This window comes from Diachasmimorpha longicaudata, chromosome 5 (assembly GCF_034640455.1).
Source record: "Diachasmimorpha longicaudata isolate KC_UGA_2023 chromosome 5, iyDiaLong2, whole genome shotgun sequence".
Lineage (NCBI taxonomy): Eukaryota > Metazoa > Arthropoda > Insecta > Hymenoptera > Braconidae > Diachasmimorpha > Diachasmimorpha longicaudata.
In genome coordinates, this window is record NC_087229.1 from 5,373,902 (window position 1) to 5,388,856 (window position 14,955).

The 14,955-nt window shown below is 39.2% G+C and overlaps 3 protein-coding genes across 4 annotated transcripts; 2 read left to right on the forward strand and 1 right to left on the reverse strand.

Annotated features, from left to right (window-relative positions):
* Positions 1-558: 558 nt before the first annotated feature.
* Positions 559-5,355, reverse strand: LOC135162931 (RNA-binding protein spenito). Its single transcript, XM_064121895.1, has 2 exons — positions 4,916-5,355; positions 559-4,340 (listed from the first exon to the last, which is right to left on the reverse strand). Exons 1-2 carry the CDS (start codon positions 5,041-5,043, stop codon positions 2,144-2,146), a joined length of 2,325 nt encoding a protein of 774 aa, XP_063977965.1. The 5' UTR covers positions 5,044-5,355; the 3' UTR covers positions 559-2,143.
* A 163-nt stretch (positions 5,356-5,518) lies between these two features.
* LOC135162940 (uncharacterized) lies at positions 5,519-8,949 on the forward strand. The gene is made up of 2 exons (XM_064121913.1): positions 5,519-6,043; positions 6,168-8,949. The coding sequence occupies exon 2, from the start codon at positions 6,181-6,183 to the stop codon at positions 8,482-8,484; it is 2,304 nt and encodes a 767-aa protein (XP_063977983.1). The 5' UTR covers positions 5,519-6,043; positions 6,168-6,180; the 3' UTR covers positions 8,485-8,949.
* A 253-nt stretch (positions 8,950-9,202) lies between these two features.
* LOC135162951 (F-box/LRR-repeat protein 20-like) lies at positions 9,203-12,036 on the forward strand. Of its 2 annotated transcripts, none has more exons than XM_064121948.1 (4): positions 9,203-9,291; positions 9,920-10,081; positions 10,271-10,731; positions 10,855-12,036. In XM_064121948.1, exons 2-4 carry the CDS (start codon positions 10,072-10,074, stop codon positions 11,635-11,637), a joined length of 1,254 nt encoding a protein of 417 aa, XP_063978018.1. In that variant the 5' UTR covers positions 9,203-9,291; positions 9,920-10,071; the 3' UTR covers positions 11,638-12,036. The 2 variants fall into 2 exon arrangements, with proteins under 2 accessions (XP_063978018.1, XP_063978017.1); XM_064121947.1 differs by having other exon boundaries at positions 9,219-9,473.
* The last annotated feature ends 2,919 nt before the right edge of the window (positions 12,037-14,955 follow it).

A 14,955-nucleotide genomic window follows, 5' to 3' on the forward strand; every position in this document is an offset into this window, starting at 1 on the left:
CCATTTATGAATCAAGAAGCACGAAAAAAGAGCTCATATCACTTTACACAAAATTCTAAAATGTCAGCAATAAAAAAATTTAACAAAAATCCAATACTGTGACTTGTCATCCTCAAATGTCCGGTTAAAAAGAAACTATGAATTGACTTGTTCAAGGAAATTTTAAAAAACTAATCACAACACAATTTATCCATATTAACATGTCACAGCTCAACTTGTACTGTTTGTAACCATAAAAAATCACTGAAAATTTTCATATTATATCCAACAACGAAAGAAACTCCACGTGGATAATCGGAGGAGAAACATGTCCGCATGCAACAACAATATCCATTGACATAAAACTGCTTTCATATTTTTAATTCCTTCTCTGAAATTATGAAACTTCACTGCCGCACCAAGAGATGACCAACAGAACTCCAGAACATATTTTCATTCATTTAACACCTGAGAAATATCCAATTAATCCAGATCGGAATGTGGCATCATCTCCTCCAGTAGATTTTTTTTGTCAGAATTTGATTTTGTGGGCGTTTGAACAAATTAAACACACAACCATTTATTTTTTATCTGGTGCATCTATTTTTTTCTCATAATGATAAAGATTTTGCATCTTCCAGACACACCTGATACACTTTTTTATTCCACTGCACCTTTTTATGGCTCGTCGACGCTCTTTGGACATCGGGGCACTTCACCAAGTAGAAAAAAAACATTCAATGGCTTTTATGCTTTGAAACACAATGGAAAAATAACATTTCGGTTTACACGGTTCCCGATACCTCTGAGACGTCGACGAGTGCACGAACAAATCACTTTTATCGAATTTGTTTTCATCTTCAAGAAATCTTCCTTTTTTTTTGAATAAATCGTTTTTACATCACTGTACACAAGAATCCCTCAACTATTCATTTCCTATTTTTTTTTTGTTTTTTTCGTGATTAATTTCATATAGAAATTCTCTTGATTAATCGTCAAATTCAGTTATCCACGTACACAGCGACTCTGCACTTGAACCACTATATCCGATAAATAAAAAAAAATATGAATCCCTCCTCTAAACATGTGGACTTCATCGCTGTTACTTTCCCCCTGACAGGAAAATATTTTTGGTTTTTTTTTCGCGTCACAATTCATCAGGGTTAAACTAACTTTGAACATTCACCACCACTAGGGTCACAGTGTCCAAAAGAAACTGTCGATTATCTCAATTTGCCTCCATAATGTCCAAAATCCACAGTTTTTTATCGTTTCATTCAACTCAACTGAAACTTATTCACATTATTCCTCAATTGGTGTTTTTATCTCATTTCAATGACACAATCACTTAACTAGTTTACGTCACACATGTGTAAATCTTCCTATAATGAGTGAACATGACAAGGGGGAGAAAAAAATGAAAAATCACTTATGCTGATTAGTCATTAAACCTAATTATACGATTCAACAGCAAAATGGTGAAACGATGTCAGTTCATTTTGACTGTTGGCTAGCTTTCACTGAATATCTCGCGATCTAAGGGCGATCCCAAATGTTTTGTCTCGATCTTTTTTGCAGCGCCCAATGTACTCGTCAAAAAAAAATTTATTTATTAATTTTGTTATCTCTCTTACATGCCGAAATATTCCGTGAAAAAGCAGCCGCGAACCGAGTCAATTTGAACGGGTTTTCTATTTCACCATTGAATTAATCAATACTCCATTAATTTCATGTTTTCTCCTCAGGTTTCTGTCTACCTTATTCTAATTCATATATAAATGTACTTCATATATAAGTGCATTATCATTTTTAATTCCCATACGAATTAAGGTAAAGGGGCTAAACCAATGTCACTGGCTTATCCACTCTATTTTACCTCAATTCTCAATTAATTAAAAATTAATAAAATGAAGAAACAAGGGCCGATCCCAGCTACAATACCTCAACGACCCAATATAGTATTCAACGAAAAACATACGTTGTTTCATTACAATACCCCCCCCCCCTGCACAAATTTCGGACTTGCTGTCAAATAATCACTCACCCCCTCCCCTCATCGTTTTCACACCGTGAAATTTCGGAAGAGAATTAAAAAAAAATGTCACATCGAATCGTGTAAAAAACTCCAATGTAAAATTCCAGGAAGACTGTATCCCCCCTCAATTTATGCGCTTCCCCCCTTGACAACAACAATAACCAGATGATCCTCCTTGAGGCCCTCTTCACTCAAACTGGGACAAGTTCTCTTCAACAACTCAGTGGAAAAGGCACAAGGAGGAAAAGCATAAAGCACCCCAGTGCCCTCAGTATCCTTATTAAGCAATGAAATAACTCCAGCGGCCTCTTTCTGCTTGAGATAAGATACTAAATTTCTGAGTGGTCTTGTCTGAACATTGGCATCCTCATTAGTGACAGCAGTGCTGGAGCCAGCGAGACCCAAGAAAATAGCATGTGAGCTGGACGTTTGAATTCGTTTTGAAACATCATCCAATTTTGGTTGATCAAGTCTGAGCCTCTGGGTGATTCTCAACATGTGCTTGCCCTCCTCGTCCTTCATCAGTGCCTCAATAATTTCAGTATCACCATCAGTGAGATGAAACTTGGCTGGAAAGAGTGAATTCTTGAGGATAAGAGCTCCTGACCAAACAGCGATGGCTTTTCTGGCAACTTCAGCCAATGTCCTTGATGTTGACAGCATTCCAGTTCTCGTGGTCTCTGAATCCGAGTCTGAATCAATAGGCCGTCTTCTCGGTGATCTCGATCTTGATCTGTCGACGCCGGGTTCCCTCGATATCGATCGTCGCAGTCTCGGTGCCTCGTATTCAATATCTGGTGGTGGTCGCCTGCTTGGCCACTCTGTCTCCTCCCTCACATAACCCTCGGGATAAGTATTCCGATAACTTGCACTGGACCCACCCCTTCCACCGCGGCGCTCATGCCAACCACCTCTACCACCCCGGAAACCCCTCGAGCCATAAGTGAACTCTGTCTCCCCTCCGTAACTCTCGTAAGCTTCGTAATCAACTGGCCTCTGTCTGAATTCCCCAGAATTTTCCTCAGAGTAGGGTCTCGGCTTGAAGCCAAATCCGGGTGTCACATCAGCAAAGTCCACTCTGAGCCTTCTGTCAGGTCCCCCCAGAGGGAATCCCCTCATCTCTTTGACAGCAGCTTGTGCAGCATCAATCGAGTCATACAAAATGTAGCCATTGCTATCTCCCTTGATATAATCAATCTTCTTGATCGCCCCAAATCTGTCAAACTCTCGTTCCAACTGAGGCACTGATGTCCACGGGCCCAATCCCCCCACCCAGATTCTCGTTGTGGGTGTCGCCTTGCCGTACCCAATTTTGCATTGGAACTTACCGATATACTGTCCTGATAATTCAACCTTGCAACGATGTGCCATGTCCAGGGTTTGGAATCTCACGAAGGCGTAGGCATTACCGGTACCTGGTGGTGGTCTCTTGATATCAATATCATCGACAATTCCGTACTTTGAAAAAATCCTACGAAGCTCCTCCTCAGTGATGTTTATCTCCAGATTCCCAGCGAAAAGGGTTCTCGTAGCCAAGGGATCGTCCTCTGGAGAGACGTGATGCAGATAATTTGGAAACTTGTCCTTCTTGTTTTCCACTCTTTCAAAACCGTGAACAGGGTGACGAATCATCATGTGACGAGGGGGACCGTAGTGATGAGGTGGACCACCAGGATGATGAACATGTGGCGGTCCATGATGCATTGGTGGACGGACAAAGTCATGATGAGGTGGAGGAATAGCCTCCCGACGCATTTCTCTGTGTGGGGGTATACCCACTGGTGGACCATAGACTCTCTCGTAACGTTCAATTGGTCGATGACGTTCAGGCCCTGGTGAACGTGCATAGTATCTGTCGTACTCTGGTGGACTGATTGAACGGGCTCGACGATACGTTTCTGGCCTCTCGTAGACTGGCTCGACAATGGCAACTTTGTCGTAGATAATTATTCGGGGTTTCGCGTGCTTCGCATCTCTCGCGTCTTCGGAGCTTCGGAAACAGACGAAGGCAACTCGGTCGTCGAGTTCATGGGAAATGCGAATTGAGAATTCACCGAATTTCTTGTATTCACGGTAGAGGGTGTCCTTTATTATCTCATCACTGGCTTTTTGATGAATTGAGGAGACACAGAGGACTTTGTAGCTGTACTGGCGCTCAGGGGGAATCTCACGAGCTGGTGGCCGCAGGTACTCGTCACGATGGGATGAGGATTCGACGTAGCGGGCGTGGGATGAGGCACGGGGCGGAGGACTTGGACTGCGGGCACCTCGGCTGCGACGACGAATTCTGTCCGGGGTTATACGCTCATCACTTGATTCGTCATATCTAGGAAGAGTTAAATTTACAACAGAAATCATTATTTGTGTGAAATTTTAAAGCAGTAGTGAAATTGTTCAACTTTTGGAGATGACATTTACTATGGGGTTTGTTTTTATTGAATATCGTCTGAGGAGAATAAATAATTTTTTGTAGCATTCTATAGAATTTCTATATTTTTTTTTACAAATATTTACTACGTGAATTCACTGCAATTTATTACTTTTTATTGTTTCTTTCTCTTATTGGCGTATTTAGTGAAGTAATATTATGAAAAATAAAAAATTAATGTAGCACATGGAATGTAACACCAAAGAAAATAAATGATTATTACTATTAGTTGACAAATTATTGACATAACACATGAAAACTCAAAATGATTAGAGCAGATAAATAAATTGAATGCTCGAAAACGCGCTTTGGGCTCGAATTACAGAAAAATAAGGGAATAAATAAATAAATCACTGAAGGAAGAGCTCGTACTAATTTGCCATCAATAAAGCAATGGTGCATACAGCCAAACCCGAAAGGGCAATGGCGTCCCTGGACTAGGAAACTCCCACACTTTCAGTGCATTAAATTACCTTCCCATTGATGATCTGCTGCGCTTGACTCTGGGTGGTGGTGTGTCACGAGATGAGCTCCGCTTCATGTTATTATTTCGGATTTTAACCGTGATTTTATGCCGGTCGTCCCGCGGAATCCCAATCATCAACGCTGGTTGTCGCACCTCCAACTGTTGGTGTATCGAACCGTTGTGTCGAAAAAAAAACTACAATGATAAAATTCTCGTCGGGGAAAAGGGAGTCGTCTCACGAGGTAGAAGGGGTTTGGGGAGTAGTGATTGTTTTAATACTATGACGATTGTTAAAATCAATGAGAAAATATGAAAATGACAATGGTAACAACAAAAGAATTCAATAATTTTTAGGTTCTCGACAGACGAACACTGCTGACTAATGCGAGTCTCACTTCCACTTGTAAAATGGCGACCGACGATGCCACTTTCGGTTGGCGTTCCTTTCCTTTCTCACCACCTTGATGGCAGCGCGCCAAGCGGTGATCTATGAGAACTATCAAGGAGCGCGCTAAAACGATTGTAAATTTAAATCTCGTGACTTCAATTCAGGCCAGAGATTACAGGGGAGACACCACGAAATACGTGGCATGCCATTCGGGGCAGCCCATTTGCGATTTGTCTAGGGCTTCGGGAATGTTCTAAAATCTGTTTTGACGGGTTTCGCACTTTCTCGCATATCGATAGAAAATCATCTGTAATTCAATATAGTATTTGTCTAATTATTAGTTAGTAGACAATGTGGCAGACGTAAATCACGATTTATAGATACCCTGTGAAAATATGAGGCTTTCATTTGTCCATCTATACATATAATTTTTTCTATACAATAATGATCGATCTTGAAGTTCAGCAGTGATCTGGTGTGCCACAAGCGAAACCCTCAGCCTCAAAGAATAGGAAAGAACGCCCCAATAAATGTCAAATGGAGTGAAAGAAGGACATAGACGATCACTTGTCACGTCTGTGCTCATCCAACCATTTTATACCAACCGAACGTTAACATTCAGCTGCAAAAAAAATTGAAACAAACATTCCTGGATTTGAGAGTAGAATGTACATACGGTATAACCAAACAAGTGCCTCTCTTCCAAGATTAGTCTAACGGATAACAAAGAAACAGTGAAGTGCGGTGGTAAGAGTCATCCGAGAATCTCCACCAAAATCGCTCAATAAATAAAAACACTCGCTCAATAAATAATTGATAATTAAAGTCCAGTGAAGTTTGTTCATTCTAAAAAAAATTTCCGACGATTTAGGTCAAAAGCGACAATGGAGACTAATGTCCCGGTCTACATGGGGTGGACACCCATCGCTGGTGATAATCCTCCGGCGATGATGTGGACGTATCATTACGTAGGCGGCGTCATTGACAGCATTGACTGCAATGTATGTAACGTGAAGATTCGAAATACTCCGTATGCTCCAGTTCTATGGGCGTATTATCGACATTTCGTGTCACTGGAGCACACGGAAAACGCAATGTTTTTCACTGGCAGCCAGCAGGTATCAACGAACAATTCTTATCCTGCTAATGCAAGAGAAGAGAATGCACAAGAAACGAGGAGACCCGGCACCGGATCTGCATCATGTTCTATGTGTCCAGAGAGCTTTGCTTGTGCGGCGGAACTTCACAGTCACATGTCATCGCATTTCTGGAAACGCTTTGTCCGAGGTTTTACGATGAGCGTTAGTGAATCTAGCGAAGAACCCCGTGAATCGAATCAACATGACCAAAAATCGTTGGAATTACTGGAAGAAGATTTCGAATTCGAGAGGAAGAAATCACCATATCTACTGAACGATGGTGAGAATTCTATGATGCGAAAACCCTTAGACGTTGAATTAGATCAAGAAGTGAACATATACGAAGTGGATACGCAACGGAGGGCGGACCTACAACTGGGAGTTCTGCTTTCATTCGCCATCGACAAGGATAATATTTACTGTCTCGTGTGTCGGAAGTGCGTTCACAATTCTGTGCAAAAGTTTTACGAACACTTGAGATCTGTTATTCATCTGGATTATCTCCAAGAGATGGTAGAGGACCACAAAAAGTTCAAAGATTACCCAAGTCAGTTGAGTGATTTAGCTCTTGCTCACGAATACATGGAGCAAGTGTCAGACAATGATGTTCAGTGTCATGCATGTGGAACTTCTCTCTCCAATGAAGAGCTCATATTGAACCAGCACATTCAAGAGCCATCACATGCAGAGAGCTGGTCGTCCCTGGGATCAAAGGCACCTGAAAGTTTCACAGCTCTTTATTCGAGAATGGAGGCAAATTTCTACAATGTTCATAAATACTGGTGTGTCATCTGCCAGAAGATGACGAGCGTTGAGTTTGAATTTCGACAGCATTTGACTACTCAAACGCACCAAGCAAAAATATTAGCTTTCGATCAGGAAAGCTTGATCTTTGACTACTGTGCTATTTGCGCAACTCTCTGGTATGGATTTATGAAGACGTTCTTCTATCACTCGACTTGCAAAATGCACAAGAACATGACAGCTAATCCGTATTTGACAACTAGGCTCCCACAACGTGCAGAAAGGCTTCTGTACGCCAGTGAGAGTAAGATATCAGAGTTTCTTGACAGAGTTGACACTCGTAGGATTGATGATAAAAAGGAAGAGGAACAAGTGATCAGAAATTTGGAGAAACTTGCTAGACAAAAATACTCTCATGCAGCTGCTTATCCTCTTGGCTCGCGAATTTCTGGACTTGCGGGGAAGAATAGTAACCTCGATATTTTCCTCGATTGCAGTAGTAACAAGTGTCAAGTCTACAATGGAAACAATTCCAATGATAGACAAGTTTTAACTCGTTTGGAACACATAAAACAGTGTCTGGCGGGAGATCGTCAGAACTGGCATATAAGTGCATGCACCCTAAATTCCAGAATGCCGATCCTCAAGGTAATTCATAATCCCACGGGAATCGAATGCGACATCTCTTTTACTAACGGTCTGACTGTTGAGAGCACGAGAATCATCAACGCCTACTGTAAACACTATCCGAACTGTCGCAAGCTCATTATCTTCCTGAAAAATTGGATGGGACACTGCGATCTCACTGGACAGAATGGAATCAATACCTATGGGATTGCCTGGTTGGTGATATATTTTCTACAAGTGGTGTCGATTCTACCAACAGTTTCGGAGTTGATATCTGTACATAACAAGTCGGCGATTATTGCAGGGTGGGAGACTGGAGCCTCCACTTATTTTCAACCTTGTGTAACTGATCAGAGTTTCAGGGAACTCTTGATGCAGTTCTTCAAATTCTACGCAGTTTTTGATTTTCGGAACTACGTAATTTGTCCGTTGCTCGGAAACTCTATTCGGAAGATCCACTTTTCAAAGCCAACTACATTACCGTCCAATATGAAACCTTACCTTGATTACCTCAATGCGGTTGATGAGCCTGAGCCCTTCAGGGTTGACTCTATTTTGTGTGTGCAGGATCCTTTTGATCTCGCAGACAATATTACCAAAGCTGTTCAGAAGAGTACGGTTTGTAATCTGAAGACACTTTGCTCTCTCAGTGCACAAGTTCTTGATGATAACTCTTAAATTGGAGAGAAGAAAATTACTGGGGTTTTCTTCTTTTTTTTCGTCATTTTCTTTTTCATATTTGAGATTTTTTTTTGCTCTTACCTTCTTTCAGAAAATTATGAGAACGAGAAATAGAACTGGATATTATTATTATTTTATATTATTTTATAAATGTAAGGAATGTGCAGTACAATTGACACTCAAATAGTTAATTTAGATAATAAGGTAAACTATTTGTTTTTACATGATATGATAAGGAATTTTATTTTTTTAAGCGACAAAGACTTATTAGTTAATTTTCAATCTAACGTTTATTTGGGTGGTTCATTTTATTTTTACGTAATGCCAAAGTGTATTGAACATGCAGCTTTATTAAGGTTTTTTGCCCTCGTTCTTTGGATACCCTGAGAAAATACTATTAAAAAATTCTGTATATGAGAGTTTGGATATTATAACGAAGAAAATACATAACTTTTTCAAATATGCTTTTTACTTTATAATTACTTTTTTTCTCTACGTTAGATCCATGTCAAGTTGCGTCCAATAAAATACACTATGAAAAAATAATTACAGAAATGAACTAACAGCTCTTGAAAATTAATCTCTATTTTTTTTAGATTTCCATTGTACTTTGACTTTTTAATTTTCAAAAAAAGCGCGCCAACGACAAAAAGCCGACATTTTATGACGTCAGCGTCATCTCTCATCAAATTATTGAAAGAGTTCACACAGATGTGCATTTGTGTGTACCGTTGGTGTTTGCTCTCTGAAGGCAGCCATTGGGGCCCATTTAATTTAGAGAGCGTCCAGTGCGTTCTCGTGATGGTTTGTACCTTTTGCGTTTAGAGTTTTTGTGAAGCAAATTAAATTTGGTTAGCCGGAATATCCAAGTAATCGCGTAGTCGTCTAGCATTGCTTTGTAAAGGTTGCTTCAACGCATTGAACTTGCAGTCGTCTCACCATGTACAGATCTACTAAACGTCAGCCCCGCGTGTCATACGATAAAAGTGAGTAGATAGGTAAACACATGGTATAGTCAATAATTTTGCGAAAGCATTTCTTCGGTGAGATAATCCATGATTTCTTCACCTGTGCTCGAATTTCCAATCTTCATTCATAGGATACTGATTCGTCAGGCAAACGGTTAACAAGATTTGTGAACTTTGGGGGATGTTTTCTGTGGGTATTCGAATATTTTTATTTCAATCAATGACAAGAGAAAGTGAAATCAAAGGAACGGATCCTTTCAATACCTCAATTTTCAATTGATTGAATTGAAAAATTTAAGGTTGAGAGGAAGAGCTGTCTGATTAAGCTAGAAAGAAAAATTTAGGTTCTATTTTTTGGATAACTTTTAACGTGTGATCTTTCTGGAAGTGAGAGATTTGTATTTACAAAATTCAGCTGCTGTGGAGTCACTACAATATTTTCGCAATTGTCTGTATGATTACAGAAAAAGGGAGAGCCAATGAAACTAAAAGGAAGTTGCAAAGGCCCCCAAGGCCCCCTTGCAACGAACCAAGCGGTCCTAATCTAATCAACAATCTGAATGACGATTGCTTAGCCAGGATATTCCAGTACCTCGATTTGGATGAACGACTGAGAATGGAAGAAGGTAACCTTGATAAAAGCAAAATATTCATTCATCGCGGTCTTTAAATGTATCTGTCCGGTCAGGAAATGTATTAGGATAGACGTCTTTCACTGTGAATAAGAAAAGTGACTTGTTTAAAACCGCAACTGTAGTAGAGTTTTATTGAATATGTATAGAATAATAAATTATCTATCTCAATGTTTTTGGCAGTTTGTAAACGATGGAAAAACGTTTCTCGGCTGGCCTGGGATGACATTAAAGCTCTAAACTTCACACCAAACTTTCCCCCAAAGAGTGATCTATACAGACTATCACTCAAGTATAGAAACAATCAGTACATTGGGAAAGTCATTAAAAAATGTGGGCGTTATCTTCATCAATTACGGCTTTCTCCCCCTTGCAATCATAAGATTCTTCGACTTGTTGGAAAACATTGCCATAATCTAGTGAAACTGGATATTGAACTGTACAATTATGGCGCAAATTGGTCCAAGGCATTATCCCACTTACGGTCGCTGGAGTGCTTGGAGATTAGAGGAATCAGGTTGTATTTTCCGGGAGATTTATTATTTAGTCTGCCTCGTGAAACGCTGACTGCAGTACATCTCTGGGCTCATTTGCCTGATGTTCACTTTTCAAATGCCGTTTTTCTACCCCGTGTAGCTCCTACTGTGAGTATTCCTTAATCTTCAAGTCCTGAAGTGTAAATGATATCTCATTCACGACGATACAATTAGTTAAAGACATGCAAAGTACAAATTTTCGATAAACACAACGAGCATATTTTCTTACAGGTATTTGAGAGTCTCAGCAAAATTACAGCCTTGACCCTTAACGGCTTCTACCTGAAGCCAAACATGATGAAAGTTATAACTCAAAAAGTTGATCTGACCTTCCTATCCATCGCCAATTGCTCGACTAGGGGAGAACCAGTGGATCTGCGCAATCTTACCAAACTGGAACACCTCGACCTCACCAATGTCGTGGAAACCGACAACCACTGTTTACTTGGAATTGCTAATAGCTGCGTAAACCTCAAACATTTGAATATCAGCAAATGCATCACCATCGACGACGTTGGGATGAGACATTTATTGCAATTATCTCATCTTGAAGAGCTCATCTTGAATGACATCTTCAAAATCACAGACGCGCCACTCGCTACAATGCACAACCTTAGAAGATTGGAGTGCGAGAATTGTGACAATGTATTGGAGAATGGCATCATATCATTGTTGAACTCTGCACCTAACCTGGGGTACCTGAATCTAGCAGAGACTGGAATAAGGGAGAGGGTTCTTTATGAGGCCAATAAAATCACTAAACAGAGGACTAATAATTTGGAGCTTCATCTCGTGGTTAGCAGATGTCAGAATTATTGGTATGCAAATACAGAGGACGACTCTCCTCTTTTATTTATCGAAGAGAACGGCGAAGACTTTACTACTTACAGTGGTTCAAACTTCGACGACGATGTTTTTGATGATGTCGAATATTATGATTCCGATGACTTCGATATATACAATCCTTCCGACTCTGATATGTCTCACGATCACTACGCAATCGACTTGCTATAACTGCAGATTTATCAATATTTTTATCCATTTTCACTAAGTTGAGATCAATGTTTATTTATGAAACATATTTGGAGTGAAAGCTACGGAAAATGCTGCATAGTTCGGTGCATTTTCCTTTTTTGTGCATCAAAGAAAGGTTTTTTTTTCTGGTCATTTATCTGCCTTGGTTAGGATTTTTTTATATTTCTCTTACGTTTACGGCTATTTAAAATTACTAAGGGCATGCCCTTCAAGAAAAAAAGTGATTCAAAGAGAGATATCTTAGAATTTCAATTTAATATGATGTAATTCAGTATTGTAGCTGAAGAAAGGCTTGATACGAAAAAAATCGATTTACCCTTTTGATTATTAAGATTCCATTTAAGACATTATTAAGACATTAAACTTCTTTATAAAGAATTTTGTTAATTAATTATCTAACGATCCTTCCAAGTTATCCTTTTTCTTTTACGTCACGTCGATGTCATTGGATTATAGCCTTTGTCAAAATGATTAACTTAAGAATTTTCTAAGCAGGTGCCTGTTTGAATGTTTTATTTGGCGGCAAAAATTCATCGCCAAGTTGAATAGAATAGATCGGTCCCAAAGAAGTTAAAGATAGCCTTAAAGAATGCCAACGAATATCTAATCAGTTGTTCGTTTCTTTTGCGTTGATAAATCATGTTTTCCTTCGTTTATAAATAATGTTACATTAAAATACGCGTATTATAAAGTCAGCAGCAGATGTTACCTCTGGATACCCTCATTCCACGCAATTAGCACTTCTAACAATGTCACCCACTTCTGAAAGTGAAGGAAAAAGCTATGCTGACTTCAGGATAGTGCGTAGAACTGATATATGTCGTGGGATTTTTAGATTATTTAGGCTATTTTCGTGAACTACAAATAAATCGTTTCTCCTTTCCACCTTATTATTAATTTAATTTTTATTACTTCTCCATTCATTATCTTTAAGCGACCATTTTTTTACCATTTACCATTATTTTTTCGTTGAGGAGAAGATCGTATGGGCTATTTAAGAGAAACGTTTTGTAAAATTAAGATTGTATGGATATTCAATTAGGAATAAAGAAAACAAAAATAAATCAATAAATTTTTTTTTCGAATCGACAATAATTTGACAATTCCTTGGGTCGTATATGTTTTTGATATAATCAGTAATACTTCGATGACAATCAATAAATAATGTTGGGCGTCATGTGATTTTATCGACACAGTAAACTTAGTTTAGACTGTTAGATGGAATAATGATAAACTGGGAACGCTTAAATAATGAAAATAATTCAGGATCGACTATGGAATATATTCCACTAACACTTTCTCAAATTATTTATTTTTTATTTTAGAACTTTTAGGCATCCAGAAAGTCGACAATAGTGATGACAATTAAATTAAGTAATAGTGTTACTCAGCCGTGAAAGACGTCATCACAGAAATTTCATTTCGAAGCTAATTGCTAATTTATTGATACAAATATATATCCTATATTAACAGCGATATGAAGAGAGAAATTTCCTTTTTTTAACACAATCAACACGCCATAGATAACATACGATTACAATTTAATATGATTTCCTAATTTTGGAAAACTTCTCCAGAAATGAATTTTTAAACCGATGTGTGAGCCACTCTCCAATAAAAACAAGTGCAGCAAGTGAATGTCCAAGTAGAGCAACCACAATAAGTTGTCCCTTCTGGGTATAAAAGCTCCCACCCAAGTGCGTACTATTTTCTGCCATGCTGCCGAAGCTTCTGAAGGTCTCAGAGTACCATTTGGCGAGTAGACCAGCTTCTTGACATCTCTTAATAACTGTATTAATATTTTTTTTCCCAGGTAGACTCTGGCGAAAAAGAAAAGTGGCGTGGTGAGACCAAAAAATTGGTGCGGCCAATTTCAATTGGTTTTTTCCGCTTCTGGTGCGACTCCACTGTATGTAATAGTTAGCTTCGTTTTTATAGAGTATACAGCAAGCAGTACGGCGGACCAGTACTGCTTGAAGACAGTTCGCAGTTGTTATTATTCTGATTGTCTTCCTCTTCAGATTCAGTTGAGCACCAGTCGCATTGACGAACGTTCTTTGAAATATCGGATTCCGTATCATCGGTGTCAATCCTGAATTATCAATATCCTCCCAGGTTTTGTACGTCTTTTCTTCTATAGGATGCATCCCAAAATGTGTAAAAGTAGCATAAATATTATTTGCATACATAAACCCTATCATTACGACAGTGATGAAGAAAATTCTTTCAAAAGTGTTGGAAGGTTGATGCTGCACTGTCAAAGACAATATCCACCGAAAAATAATATTCAGCTTCCACAATTTTCGATCCAACTTCAGGAGAATGGCTATTAACCAAATAAATAGTACCACGGTCAGTGTAAGACCACTGCTCTCAAGAATATTATTAACCAGATCCTTGTTTATGTGAGTCTTTACTGGCATGAGTACACCCAGATCGTGACGTATGACAATCTGCGTTCTCATACTTTCCTCTATTATATGCCCCGTAAAACGAACACACAAATGAGCAGTGATATCCCACTTGAAACTGTGATCAATTAGATCTGCAACCGTGAAATTGCTTAGCCAGAAGGCCATGTTAGGGTCTCTCATGAAGACAGGAGTAGCATTTATTTTTTCAGCGATAGTCTGCATTAGAATAATATTTGGCCCCGACATTTTCTCCACTTCACCATTTTTCCTGAAGGTGACGAAAGTAAATGGCGGTTGATGGGTAATAGGCACTTTCAGCCTAAGACCGTTCATGTCCTTTGCGAAATTGGGGAATAGATCCAGGTCGGTCGAAACTTCTCGGTGGTAAAATTTGTTGATGAATGGATTGAACTGATGGATTGTCATTCGACTAAGGTTTTTATTAGTTTCCAGGTTACCTCGATCGTACCATCCGCTTCGACCATAAGAGAATGTTGTCAGCTGATCAAGTCCAACAGTTCCTTTGGTAGGTCCATGGACATCAGCTGCTAGATGAAACTCTGCGATGGCGATGTTCAACATTGAACGATTCCAAGCCTGTTGCAGGCTCTCTTCTATCTCCTTGCGAAAATTCGAGGATGTTCTCAGTATCAGAAGAAGGTAACAGTTTACGGAAAAGTCTACCAATTTGTTGATCGAATGCATGACACGATATAGTTGACTATTGTCTCCAGAATATTGCGTCTGATGTATGAACAGTAAGGAAGTTGATAACTTGGACAAAGCACCAATGTGCAAGTTTTCTAACAGAACATGTTCATGGCCCATTTTGAATGATATACTTGGAATGGATTTGATGATCTTCGAGAACAATTTGTCTTGT

What these genes read in the sequence shown, in the direction of transcription:
- LOC135162931 (XM_064121895.1), bottom strand. Translation starts at nt 5,043, where the DNA reads ATGATTGGGATTCCGCGGGACGACCGGCATAAAATCACGGTTAAAATC. An exon ending in AGCAGATCATCAATGGGAAG is followed by an intron (nt 4,341 to 4,915) that starts GTAATTTAATGC and finishes AACTCTTCCTAG; the next exon opens with ATATGACGAATCAAGTGATG.
- LOC135162940 (XM_064121913.1), top strand. Translation starts at nt 6,181, where the DNA reads ATGGAGACTAATGTCCCGGTCTACATGGGGTGGACACCCATCGCTGGT.
- LOC135162951 (XM_064121947.1), top strand. Translation starts at nt 9,428, where the DNA reads ATGTACAGATCTACTAAACGTCAGCCCCGCGTGTCATACGATAAAA. An exon ending in CCGCGTGTCATACGATAAAA is followed by an intron (nt 9,474 to 9,919) that starts GTGAGTAGATAG and finishes GTATGATTACAG; the next exon opens with AAAAAGGGAGAGCCAATGAA. An exon ending in TACCCCGTGTAGCTCCTACT is followed by an intron (nt 10,732 to 10,854) that starts GTGAGTATTCCT and finishes ATTTTCTTACAG; the next exon opens with GTATTTGAGAGTCTCAGCAA.